The following is a 14365-nucleotide window of genomic DNA, read 5'->3' on the forward strand; positions in this document are numbered from 1 at the left end:
ACGTTATAACAATTGGTGCCGAATTTAGTGATGAAGGAAGTTTTTTCTTGATCGCTCGGGTCTATCCGGATTTGGTTGCAACCAGAGTAGGCGTCGAGAAAGTTGAGTATCTCGTACTCGGCCGTTGCATCAATCATGCGATCGATGTTAGGCAAAGGAAAAGAATCCTTGGGACACGCCTTGTTCATGTCTTTGTAATCTACTCACATTCTTAATTTATTTCCCTTTTTAGGCACTACTACTACATTAGCCAACCAATCCGAGTACTTAACTTTCTGAATGGAACCTATTCTAAGGAGTTTGGATACCTCGTCTTTGATGAACGTATGCTTGACTTCGGATTGAGGCCACCTTTTCTGTTTAATCGGGTGAAACTTCGGATCCAAGCTTAGCTTATGAGTGGTTACTTCTGGCGGGATCCCTGTTATATCTAGATGGGACCAAGCAAAACAATCCACGTTAGCTATAAGTAATTTAATGAGTTTTTTCCTAAGCACGGGAGTCAACTCCATGCCCAGGTATACCTTCCGATCAGGCAAGTGTTCGATCAATATGACTTGCTCCAGCTCCTCGACCGTTGACTTGGTGGCATCAGAATCGTCAGGGGTAATGAACGACCTAGGAACTCCGCAGTCATCATCCTCGCATGTCTCTTGCTTCTCCGGTTCGGTCAGAGCCTGTGAGTGATTGCTATTTAGTTTCTTCCTTCCTAATCGACTTTGGGTTCTTTGATGTCAAGAGTGCGGACATCAGGATCATCTCATTGACCGCGAACATTTCTTTTACGCCTGGTTGCTCTCCGTAAACTATCCTGATCCCTCCTGGTGTGGGGAACTTCAATGTCTGGTGTAGTGTCGAGGGTATTGCCCTCATATTGTGAATCCATGTCCTTTCTAATAGAGCATTAATTCTCATATCCCCTTCGATCACGTAGAACTTCATTTCCTGAATGGTTCCGGCGGTGTTCACTGGCAGGGTTATCTCCTATTTAGTAGTTTCACATGCCATGTTGAATCCATTTAAGACCCGGACTGCAGGCACTATTTGGACTTGTAGACCCAACTGCTCTACGACCCTCGATCTGATGATATTTGCCGAGCTACCTGGATCAATCAACACACGCTTAACTCATGATTTATTTATTAGTACAGAAATTACCAGTGCAGCTTTATGCAGTTGCACGATTCCTTTAGAGTCTTCATCGTTGAAAGAGATGGTCCCCTCTGGCATGTAATCACGGGTTCATTTTTCCCTTGTAATAGGCACCTTAGTGTGCTTCAGCATTGGCCCCTGGGGGACGTCGACTCCACCAATGATCATGTTGATGACATGCTAAGGTTCCTCTTGCTCGGTATATTTGTTGGAGCCCTATTCCGGAAGTGATTTTTGGCTCGATCACTCAGAAATTCTCGTAGGTTCCCATCATTGAATAACTAGGCCACTTCTTCTCTTAGTTGTCGGTAGTCTTCGGTCCTGCGGCCATGAGTGCCATGATATTTACACATCAAGTTTGGGTCTTTTTGGGCAGGGTCGGACTGCAATGGTCGAGGCCACCTAGTATCTTTAATGTATTCGATGGCGGATACGATGCGCAACATCGACGCTGAAGTTGTATTCTGATAACCTTAGTGCATCCCTAGCCCCGAGTGGCCTGTCGAAACCGTTTTTGCTCATGAGTCCCCGGCTATTATGACCTCCATCACTTCTTTTTTCATTCCTCGTAGGGTTACATCCAGATCCGCTGCCCTTTCTATCTTCATTATACGGTTGATACTGATATCCGTTTGGTCTTGGTTCATGATCGACGACTCTTTTGGACCTATCATTAGTTCTGATAGGATACAAGGACCCAGAGGGGGCCTCGACTATGATTTTCGATCGGTACATGATATGGACGTTAACCCAGGTTAACGCCGGGTGCTCTATCAAATTCTGTTTCGGCTACTGTGAAGCCAAGGAGCTTTGGGAGTTGAGTCTTTGAGTGAATGCTTGAACGGCCTAATCATCCGCAACTGGAGGCAGGTCCATTCTTTCCATTTGAAACCTCGATATGAATTCCCTGAGCATTTCGTTATGACTTTGTTTCACTTTAAAGAGGTCCGATTTTATGGTCTCGACTTTGATGGCCCCGACATGAGCTTTTGCGAAGGCATCTGCAAGCATAGAAAACGAATCGATGGAATTAGGGGGAAGGTTGTGATACCATATCATTGCTCCTTTAGACAGGGTTTCTCGAACTTTTTCAGCAGAGCCGACTCGATTTTGTCATCTTCTAAGTCATTTCCCTTGATGGCACATGTGTAGGAGGTCACATGTTCATTTGGATTCGTGGTCCCCTTATACTTTGGAATTTCGGGCATACGGAACTTCTTTGGGATTGGTTTCGGAACTGCTCTTGGAGGGAAAGGCTTTTGGACAAATTTCTTGGAATCCAGGCCTTTCAATATCGGGGGTGCTCCTGGGATTTGATCAACCCTGGAGTTATAGGTCTATATGTTTTTGTCGTTGGCTTCAATTTTCTTTTCTCCCGATTCCACCCGCTTGGTCTCTTCGTCAAGAATCTTTAGTATTTCGGGGTTGGTCCCGGGTTCAACTTCACCCGCCCTTTCTGTGGCTGGTTCATTTCTGTGGGTGCTTTCCCGGGATGGTTCGGGCTCAACTTTGCTGGGGACGCGACTTTGATTCTACAACTGGGCTATCGTCGCTTGTTGAGCTTGTAGCATTTCGAAGATCACCTGTAAATTGATCCAATCGCCTTCGCCATCGTGTGTACCCCGGGCAATCGATCGGGCTCCCCCGCGAACGTTGTTTTCGGGTCGGTGGGTAAGTTTGCGTTGATGGCCACATGTGAGTTGGCATCGATGGGGTCCATGACCGGAACTCCGTTGGGGTAAACAGGGGGCACCTCGTTGCTAGGCACTACTTTGTTGTTCTCGCCACAATGGCAAGACTCAGCATCAACGTTCAAGTGAGTAGATTGAGAGTTCGACATTTTTAATCTGACCTGAAATTAAAATCTCAAAGAACAAGCGTAAAGTAAAGTGCATTATGGAAATTTGTTTCAAATTACCACTATTATCCCTAGCCCCACAGTGGGCGCCAAATTGTTTACCCTAAAAAACGGATAACAATTAAATTTATACGCAATTTTAAGGATATGTGGATTAATTCAATACAAGTGATTGATGACGTAGACTAAGCAAATGAAAGACGTAATAAATGGCCAAACCAATGATAATAGTGATCCCAAGCTCGGTTAATGGCTCAATGAGATACTTGCCTTCGATTTCGAGCTTGCATTTTTGAAGAACTTATGAACAAAAATAATAACTTTGGTTAAAAGAGAGAATAGAAGTAAATTGCCTTGGTATGCATGTTACAATGTGCCTGATGAATAATAAGCCTCCCCTTTATATAGTAGGAGAGTTTTTCCCTAAGTAGAATCCTAAGAAAGGTAAAAGTCTTCCATTTCGCTAATCACTGATTTTGATATCCGGTTGGGCACGTACATCACGACCCTTTGTTAATCGTATGCGGTTGTCTAGTAATGCTCTCCGAGGTCTTGAGGCTCGAACCTGACCCGAGGGACGTGGTCCCGATGCCCCGGAGGGCGAGTGTTTTGCTCGAGCCCCGATACGAGAGGTTCATCGCTCTAACTCTGATTCCTTACGGTCACGTCCCTGTTCCGTTTGCCTCACCGGGAACCCAAGATTCCCGGTGGGTTCAGTTTTACCCGTATATAGTATAAATACAAGCTGAGTTTGTGTACCAGTGACGAAACTAAATAGACTTAAGGGGGTTCAACTGAATCCCCTTCGTCGAAATATTACACTATTCAAATAGAGAAAAAAAAACTTTTATGGTTGTATGTGAGTTGTTAAATCTTCTTTGATATGAAGAAAAATTAAAGTATAGTAGTAAAAAGGTCGGGCTTTTTTCACTTTTAGCCTGCGCCAGCAACTATTTACATTCGGTAGCCAAAAAAGTATATAAATAGCACATGCAAGTCGAACGTTGTTTTCGTTTGTATAATTTTGAAAAGTGTATAAATAGCACATGCAAGTCGAACGTTGTTTTCGTTTGTATAATTTTGTATATAACATACAGAATGTATATATATACAATATATATATATATATATATATATATATATATATATATATATATTGGTTATTATTTTGAGAGCAGCTATACAATATCATTTTCCATTTTAAAATTACTCTAGGTCCTAGTTTTGAATTTTAGCTGTAATATTTTAAAATTTTTTGAATCACCCTATATAAAATTCTAACTCCACCATTACATAAGACCAAATATGATCTGATCCTTTTCGGTCCTTGCGCATAGGGATGGCAAAATGGTTAAAAGAAAAGATTTAACCACCGATATTATTCACTAAAAATGGGTTGGATAATGAACTTTTTAAAAACGGGTCAAATATGGATAAAAACCATATTATCCATTCAGAAAATGGATAACTAATGAGTTTAACTTTTATATTTGTAAAACCTCAAATTGGAGGTTACTCAAGTTAGGGAGACTAGGAATTCTCCCAAAAGTGATCATATTTATGAGCCATTGATAATATGGGTATGGTTACCCATATTATTCACCGGTTAATCCATTTTTTATCCGTATTAAATATGGATCGGGTCGGATAATTTATCCGTTTTGCATTATCTATTTTTGACCCGTCACATATCCGACCCGGCCCACCCATTTGCCACCCCTACTTGTGCATAATGAAAACTTAATGTACTGAATTGCCATTTATATGAAGATTAGACAAGATTTACCATTTGTAAATGCTCAAAAATTCCATAAATATTGATGAATACTTTCCACTCTCAATAGGAACCTTATAAAACAAGAGATCAATCTTGAAAACGGTGTTATATTTTATTCAGATTGACAATATCTATCATGTTAAGCTCATCTAGCCTATCACTTACAATTATTAATTCATCACTTTTTAAGTTCTTACCCTATCCATGAAAGAGCTTTACTCTACTTTCATCTAACCTAATTCAATGAAACTTTCCATATTATGCGGGGAGGGAGAGCTAGAGTGCCGAAAGCAAGTTCGGCTGAACCCAATAGCTTTGATTCAAACCTTTTATTTGTTTTAAAAGATTTATTGAATAAATATAAATTATTAATTTAGAATTCAGTAACTTAAAATTATTAGAACCCCGAATTCAAAAACTTAAAATCTTGACTCCGACACTGCATATTCTTTGAAAGTTCATGTATGCATTGCACAAAGACAAAAGAAATCTCATTAGTAGTATTCTTTGAACTCTTACTCTCTTGTCTTCTCAATTTGCTGCCCCAATTTATTGATTAAGTCCTTTTATAATTAAAAATTTGCATGTAATCTAGATTAAGACAATGTCTACCAGCTCACGTGAAACTAAATAATATATAAATGTTATAAAAATTCAATCAAGTTTATGAAGAATTTGACGTACGTTTTTATATAAGGGATAATGCATAAAATCCTCCCCGGCCTATGATCATATTACCAACTACACACCTTTTCCTTTTGGGGTCCTATTATTCCCCTGAATTTTTTTTCCCAGAATTTCTTTAACCTTATACACTTAATTAAACTCGAGTGTGACTACACCTCTTCCAAGCGCGTAATAACACCCCCGAAAAAAAAAAATTGGTCATAAGTCAGGAAGGATTTTACGCATTATCCCTTTATATAATAAAAGAGTTATATATTTGACAAGTTTAATTTAGTTTATTAATTAGATGAAGAGCTGATTATTCTAATTGGATTATTTAATTAAAGATGAAGAGTTGATTATTCTCTCAGGCAAAAACAAATAAATGAATCCAGGTCGTTAGCACCTCTACTTTGTCCTCTTTCAACAAAGCTAATTGAAAAGGAAGTTCCTTTCAACTAATGTTTTTGTTATTTAAAAAAAAATAAATAGCTAATCCTTCTTTCAAGATTATAAAAAGAAACAAAATTTAAAAAGAGAATCAATTGGAAGTCGGACACAGCATGCATGCACCAACCAACGTAAGATATGGGTCAAATTATTGGAATGAGCAAAATTATTGGAGATTATAGTCGATTAAATTTCAGTAAAGATCAAATATATTAGGTAACTATAGTAGCGGTCTAGCGGAGTCGAACTTCACATAAAAGGGATTCAAAAAAATTACTAGAACACCACATGCAGGATTCAAAGCTATGACATAAAGTAATTTTTGAACTACCATATGCTATTATACTAGAATCTTTACTTATGTCCAAAGAAATTCAACAGTTTATATATAACAAAAAAAAAAAAAATTATTTATATATGCCCAGTGCAAAAAGGAGCTTTGGAGCAATGATAAAGTTGTCTCCGTGTGATTTATAGGTCACGAGTTCGAACTGTAGAAGCAGCCACTAATGCTTGCATTAGGGTAGGCTGTCTACATCCAGGGGCGGCCCGACGAATTTTGTGGCATAAAGGCAAACTTTATGAGGGGTCTTAATTTTTTATTATTATTATTTAAAGTCTATTTTTTAAAGCTTTTTTTTAGATGCAAAGTTATTAATAATTTTTTTTATAATCAATTTCTCCTAATAAGTCTTTCTCAATTGACAATATAGCTAATTCATTTAACCTCTCATGAGATATTGTTGATTTTAGGTAAGATTTTATCAATTTTAATTTTAAAAAATTTCTTTCTGCTGAAGCAATGGTAACATGAGTTATTAACATTATTCTATAAGCAATATAGACATTTAAAAAATAATCAAATCTTCTTATTTGATTGAGTATATCAAATAAATTGTTATCTTATACTTGTACTATTTTTCTTAACACTTTTAATTTACAAAATAAATTTAAACTTTCAATATCAGATTGATTATTATACTTTAAGGAACATTCAAGATTAAAGCAATATTTTTAAATTTTCCATCATCTAGTGATCTGAGGTTTTTATCGCTAAATAATGAATCAAAAATATTATCATATGCCTCGAATTGTTCAAATCTATGTTTGTTAAAGTAAGAAATCAAACATTTTCACTTCACATTAAATTTTTTTAAAACTTACATATAGTCTATTAGGTGTAACAAAAAATGAGGCCCCCTCAAATCTGTGGCCTATAACAGTTGCTTTACTTGCTTTAGGGAAGGGCCGCCTCTGTCTACATCACACCTTTGGGATGTGACCTTTCTCCGAATCCTACGTGAACGCAAAATACTTTTTGCATCGGGATATCCTTTTTATATATAATCTATGTGCACAATATAATTTTTCGTATAATTGAGGGGAATTCAAATGAATTTCCTTGCTTGAAGTTGAACCTAGCTACGCCCCTTGGAAGATTACTTCTCATTTTTCGGTAGACAATGTAACTCGATACATGTGATTACCCAATAAAATAATTGAAATACGGTACGACACCGATAAAATAATTGAATGTGAGCAAATTTACCCGTACACCATTTAGCGGCGAAACTAGAAATTTTTTTATTAGTGCTTAAAATTAAAGAATTAAAAATAATTCTACAATAAATGATGTTCAATATATGTTATATAATTCTAAAATTTAATATTTTATTTATATACACAATATAATTTTTCAACAAGTATACCTTTAAATTGGGACAACATATATTTCTGCGCGTTTATAGCTTATTCAGCGATCAACAGCTGTAATTTCTAGTTGGTAAGCTAAATTGAAAGAAACAAGAAAACTTGTAAGCGAACAATAGGTCGTTGGCCTTGAAATTCTTGAACATTGAACATAGCTTTTAAGCCTTGAATTGAGAGGATAAAAATATTAACAAGAAGAAAAGATAATGGTGGACAAGTGTCCCAAAACACCGATATTCAAGGAAAGTTCTGCAATTAGATACCAATTTTCAATGTTGACTAGTTTTTCTCGATAATAATACGATTAATCATTCAACTTTCACTTATCGCTTGTTTGAATGGTTGTTCGGTATCGTTTCATAATAAATCGTATAGTATTGTATTATATTATATTGTATTGTTTTGATATATATAATATTTAAATAAATTATATTATTTGTCGTCGTTTCATGATATCATGCACCAATAATATGAAGGAATAAACTTACAATATTATATAAAAAATTAAGGTGTGGAGTAATATTATTATATAAAAAGGTAGGGTAAAAGATAAAATATAATTATTTAATAATAAAAAAGTACAAGATGAGAGAAAAAAATAAAGTAACGACGCGACCACACCAAATTGGTCGTTCCATAACGTGACACTTTTCGTCGTTACGTAACGACGGATTTAACTACTATAAGTTAAAATAAATTTAAGTAACAATCAAAATAATCATTGTATTTAAAGTAACAATACAATACGATAAAACATGTAACAACCATCCAAACAAGATGTTAATTACACTAAAAATTATAGAATTAGTTTCCGTAAGAAAAAAATTAAAATTAATTGAAGTCTTAGATATAATTCCATGTATAAAATAACCACGTAAGTATAATCACGTGAGAAACTCCATTTATTTAATAGTAAGTCTGTTTAACGGGCCGGGTTGACCCGTTTCTGACCCGGTAGTAATCCGGACCGGCCCGGACCGGTAGTTATGGGGCCGGGTGGGATGGTTTAGGGGGGTTAGTCAGTGTAAAAAAAAATTCGGTTAACCGGACCGGTCAAGAAAAATCATTGTTGAACCGGTTAACCGGACCGGCCCGACCCGGTTCAACAGTGATTTTCTGTTTTTTTTTTTTAAAAAAAAAATTATTTGATCGTTGGTAACGGCTCCCCTCTTCTTCATTTCTTCACTCATCTCTTATTTCTCAAACTCAAATTCTCAATTCAAGTTAAACATGCCCCGTGATTCTAGAGTGCACTCATATGTTTGGGAACACTTTGAGGTGGTAGAAGAAAATGAAGAAGTTCACAAAATAAAGTGCAAGAACTGTGGTCGAGCCTTAAATCTTCGTCAAAAGTGGGAGGGCACAGGCTGTTTAAGGAGGCATATGAAGAGTTGTCTTGATCGTCCTCCAGAAATTCGTATTTAAGATTTTAAGTTGATTTGAGACAATTTGTGTTATTTTAAAATTATTATACGTATTATGCTTAATGTTTTAGTTTGCTAGATTAATTTGAAATATTATTATGCAATGAAAATTTGAAATGAAACTATGAAAACCTTTGAATTTAACACTCTAGAAGATGGCCAAGAAGGTCATATTGATTATGAAGAACTTACTAAGGTAATGCAAAACCTTTAAAATTCTAGATTTATATTTAATAATTAAATTTTAAATTTAATCTTTTTTTATTAATTTAGTTGTTAAATGTAAACTTTAATTTGCAAGTTTGAATTTGCAAATTATAAGTGCAATTATTTTCCATCTTCATTGTATTCTATTATCTTAAATTCTTAATTAATATTCAAATATAAGAATTTTAAAGTCTTTGCATCCTTTATTCAAACACTCTTTTTATAAGATTATTTTTTTGTTTTATATTTTTACGTTAGTTATGCAAAATACAAAGATAAAATAAAATATTACACTAACCCGGCCCGGCCCCTTAGGCACGGAACTCTTCCGGTTCAATTTTTGACTGGATGGGGCCGGACCCGTTAAGCCAGGTTCGTAAAACCCGAAATTCGGCTCGGATCGGTGACCGACAGGTCATTTTTTTCCTCGACCCGATGCGGCCCACCTGTTTGTCACCTTTATTTAATAGTCTCTCTAATTAATTTTATATGGTGCTCTTTACTTTTAGTTTATATCCCCCATTTAATTTACTTAATACTCTCTCCGATGAATGTTATGGGGTACTCTTTATTTTTAGCTTGTTCTAAATTAGAATGCTGTATTTTATATTTAAAAATAATTTAATTTTAGATTTTCAAATTAACCTTAAAAACTTACTTTAATGTTTATCGAAGTATATTTCAAATCACAATTTTTTAATATTTGTGTCCATTCAAATAATAAAACAACAACCAACTCAGTGAGTTTGTACAAGTGGGGTTTGAGAAAAATAATGTACGTAAATCTTATCCCCAACTTAAAAGAATAAAAAGACTGTTTTCGATAGACATTTTGCGTTCCGCTGTCTATTCAGATAACAACACATGTGACACCACTTACAAAGATGGTCCCCTTAAAAGGTCCAAAGCCGCAGCTGGTTTTCATTTCCCTGCCACAAAACTTGGCACCAATTGTAAACACTAGCGCGGGTCCTCCAAGTGCTTTAAGCAATCGAAAGTAAGGCCGTTTGGATTGACTAAAAAAAAGATTTTAAACTAAAATAACTTTTAAATCAAAAAATAATAAGTTATGTTTGTCTTTTTGGTTTGTTTTAAGCAAATTTTAACCTATTTAAAATACTTTTTTACTTTGTCAAACACTAAAAAAGCTAAAAAGAACTTAGCCAAATCCAAACACCCTCTATATCCGCTTTCTTTTTTCTCCTCGAAAAAAATCATATTAAGTATTGCCCCAAAAATAATAGTCGGTAATATTTAAATTATGTAATATTTAATATATATATATATATATATGACTAACGAATATAATTATTTTTGGCTGACCGATCAAATGTGTAACTTGCCTTTCTTTTTTGTTAGATTTAAACGAATTATGCATTTTTATACATAGAGACAATTTAATTTTAGAATTTTTATTTTATCTTTAATGAAATAATTTATGTCACAAACATGTCTATAACATATTTAGAACACAAGTTTTAAAAAATTTTCTTTTTAAAATTTTGTGTCTAGTCAAATACCAAAAATAAATTGAAACGAACAAAATAGTTATCTTAATTATAATGATATGATATTAAAAACTTACTAATCAGATTAATTTAAATTCGGACCCACTTAGGACCCGACCAAGCCATATCTGGTCTATCAGCATTTCAGCCATGCTAATTTACCTTTATACTCCTCTTAAGTCTTAAGCTCCCCCTTTATATACGAACCTTCCTCCCTCTTTCTCCCAAACACCAAAATCTCTTAAACTCTCCCCTTTTCAAAATCCTTCTCTCTTCTCCTTTTTCTCTTTTCTTTTACAAAAATAGCCATGACCAAAGGAGGCAAGCTTACAAAAATCAAGTCAGTCTTGAAAAAAATGCAATCTTTCAAACTTAGCCGTGTCAACAGCAACAACACCACCATGGAAATGGTAACCACAAATCATTCATCCTATGACATTGATTCATATAATTCTTATGACAACAAAGAACTACACCCTGTCTACGTTGGTAAATCGCGTCGCCAATACCTCGTTGGCTCCGATGTTGTTGATCATCCTCTCTTTAGGGAACTTGTTGAAAGGACAGGTGATTCAGATGATTATATTACTGTTGGTTGTGAAGTTGTTCTCTTTGAACATTTGCTATGGATGCTTCAAAATGTTGATCCTCAACCTGAGTCGTTGAACGAGCTGGTCGAGTTTTATTCTTGCTGAATTCAGGATGAGTATGATCTTATTATTATATGTATACGTTTTGAATTCATTTTTGCATATGTATAAACAATTTGAGTCAAAAAGAATTAGTTCAGTTGAACCTACTGAATCTGCCCTATAATGGTGAACGTTTTTTTTAAAAAACAAGATTTGATGATTTAATCATTAGCAATGTAGTAAGAAAAGAAGATGATAGAGAGGATTTGTGGTGATGATATGTTTAAAAGATTGTTCAAAATGGATGATCTTGCAATTGAGGGAGAAGACTAATCGCTTATTATTGTTCTTCAATGGATGTGGTTGCATTCTTTAATTATGCATTTATTCTTTTCAATCGTTATGTGAAAATTTAGTCTTCCTCTTGTTCTTTATGATAATTAACTATTCTATTTGAAGTTTGTCCTTTTTTACTTTTTTGCATTTTGGGACCTAGTTAGTAACATGAATGAATGTTGACATGTTGCCTATTTTATTATTAAAAGAAAGGACAGCTCTCGGTGTACTCTCTCTATGCGTGACGTCTTGGGAAGTATGGATCACAAGGGTATATTGTACGAAACATTATCTTGCATTTTTGCAAGAGACTACTTTTACGATTCGAATTCGTGACCTCCTGATCACATGACAGTAATTTTACTAGTTACGCGAAGACATTTTACTATATAAGAAAAAAAGAATTTAATCTCTATATACCGACTGTCAGGTCATTTTAGAGATAACTATAAGTAATTGTCTAATAAGTATAATTAGCTAATAACCTAAAAAATTAGACAAAAAACATGTTATTTTATAACAGGTTAATTATTTTGTCATATCAAAATTCTTTATATTGTTAGTGTAAGTTAAATCGGGAAAAAATATACAAACTCTTGATGCAATTCCACTTATTCTACCTGTGTATGATCACAGTAACCTTAAGAAGATAAACTCCAAATTTACCTCTGTTTCTTATTTACTTGAGTCAATTTAGTCATTTCTAGATTAATTAAGTCAAAAAGAAAGATTTATTTATTCTTGATTTTATTTTTCCAAGAACAGAAAATTTGAAACTGGATTGATGGGTCCAAAAAACAACTACTCCACTACCAACATCATAAGTCATAATAAATAGCATACTAATTAAGTGGAGTAGACAACTTCTTCCAACTGTATAACTTTGCATTTGAAGAAAGTAAGTTACAGTTTTAAAATGCGTGGGCGTAAGCCGATGCGTTTTACATATGCCTTAGTGGGGCTTAAGCCCCATATATATTTAATTTTTAATATTTTATAAAATAATATAATGACAGTAAATATTTATAAACAGGTAAAATTGCATAAAAATTGAAGAAAACTATATATATGTGTGCTCCATCCCCACAAAAACTAATCAAAATAATCTATTAAACAACTTTGAATTTGTTGCTACGAAGAAGAATGTTGTTCTCTTTGTATTTGTAAAAAAAATTAAATATTCGTTGCTTTTGGGAGATATTAGCAGACTAGCGGACAAAATAAAAAATTGAGAAAACCATGAATTAGGGCTTAAATCAATAAAAAAAGGTCTTTACTTTTAAAGTTAATACTTTTGAGTTCCTTTTTAAACCTTTTGAATAATTACCAAACTGACTTTTGAGAATTTGAGTATTATATGAATGACTAATTCAACAAATTTTGTTTTAATTTGAAAGACTCTGGGGCTTACTCCTTACTAAAAAAATGCGCTTCGAACGCCCGGTCGTACCCGAAAGCCCGGGCATACGCACCAAATTGCGAGGCATACGCCTCTTGAGACTTTCGCCCCACACCATCGCCCCGGGGTATTTTTGGTACGTCTCGCCCCGGGGCTCGCCCCAAAAACACCATTTAAAATAAAGAAATTAACAAGAAAAAAAAATGCATTATGCTAAATATGTGCATATAGCTGTACATATTAGTGGCGGAGACACTCTTCTATGAGGGGTCTCACTGCTATAAATATACAGTTCATGTGTATCATGTTTTTTGAAAAAAAATAAAAAGGGTACTTCTTTTGTTCCAATTTACGTGATATTATTTTCTTGTTAACTTATTTAGAAAAGAATGATACATTAGACTATAAGTTTCTAAAGTATTGCTCCCACGTCTCAATTTATGTGACAGTATTTAACTGGACACAGAATTCAAAAAAGAAAAAAAGAAAATTTTTTAAAACTTATGGTAAAAGGTTAAAGTTAAATTATTTTCATATAAAAATATATGATATTTTTTTAGGATAAACAAAAAAAAAATATGACATATAAATTGAACAAAAGGAGTGCGATATCACACTATCGGAATGGAGGGAGTAGATATAAAATGTTTGACACCATTTAAAACTAATACGAAATAAACATCAATTTAAGATAAGAAGTAAAGCCTTTGAACTTGTCTTGGACCCAAATACACGTACATGTAAAGTTGTGATAAATATAGACCGCTACTGCTTGTGCAAAATCTTACGCACGTCCAGAGGAGGACCTACCCTTAGGGTAAGCGGCTCATCGGCTCCCGGTAATTTCGAAAAAAAAAATGTATGGATATATTTGTATATAATCTTAAATAACAAGTATATATTCTGATTAACATCTTAAGATTCAAAGCTTAGGCATTTGCATTGGCTGATTTGGAGGAGGAGAGGGGGCACAACTTGACTTTTAATGCATTGATTGAGTAGATTTTCGCTCCAAATTTTTATTCGATAGTGATGCTTCTACCAATTTCAAATCTTGGGTCCGCATCTATGTATGTCACTGGTATGTTTCATGAGTCGTTGATTCCTTAATTTTAACGTACTACAGCTGTTTTTGGGGTCACAATCTTAATGTTTGTCTTCCACGTTCATTCGTTATATACAAAGGGCTGGGATCCCTACTTGTACTCACTTTTTGTGATACGTAAATGGATTATGATCTGTCAAA

General features: G+C 34.5%; 1 protein-coding gene across 1 annotated transcript; it reads left to right on the forward strand.

Annotated features, from left to right (window-relative positions):
* Positions 1-11060: 11060 nt before the first annotated feature.
* LOC107783274 (auxin-responsive protein SAUR76-like) lies at positions 11061-11447 on the forward strand. Its single transcript, XM_016604251.1, has one exon. The coding sequence runs from the start codon at positions 11061-11063 to the stop codon at positions 11445-11447; it is 387 nt and encodes a 128-aa protein (XP_016459737.1).
* Positions 11448-14365: the final 2918 nt, after the last annotated feature.

Source organism: Nicotiana tabacum, chromosome 21, assembly GCF_000715075.1.
Source record: "Nicotiana tabacum cultivar K326 chromosome 21, ASM71507v2, whole genome shotgun sequence".
Taxonomy (NCBI): domain Eukaryota; kingdom Viridiplantae; phylum Streptophyta; class Magnoliopsida; order Solanales; family Solanaceae; genus Nicotiana; species Nicotiana tabacum.

Excerpts from the sequence above, each read along its gene's own strand:
- LOC107783274 (XM_016604251.1), top strand. The coding sequence starts at position 11,061 with ATGACCAAAGGAGGCAAGCTTACAAAAATCAAGTCAGTCTTGAAAAAA.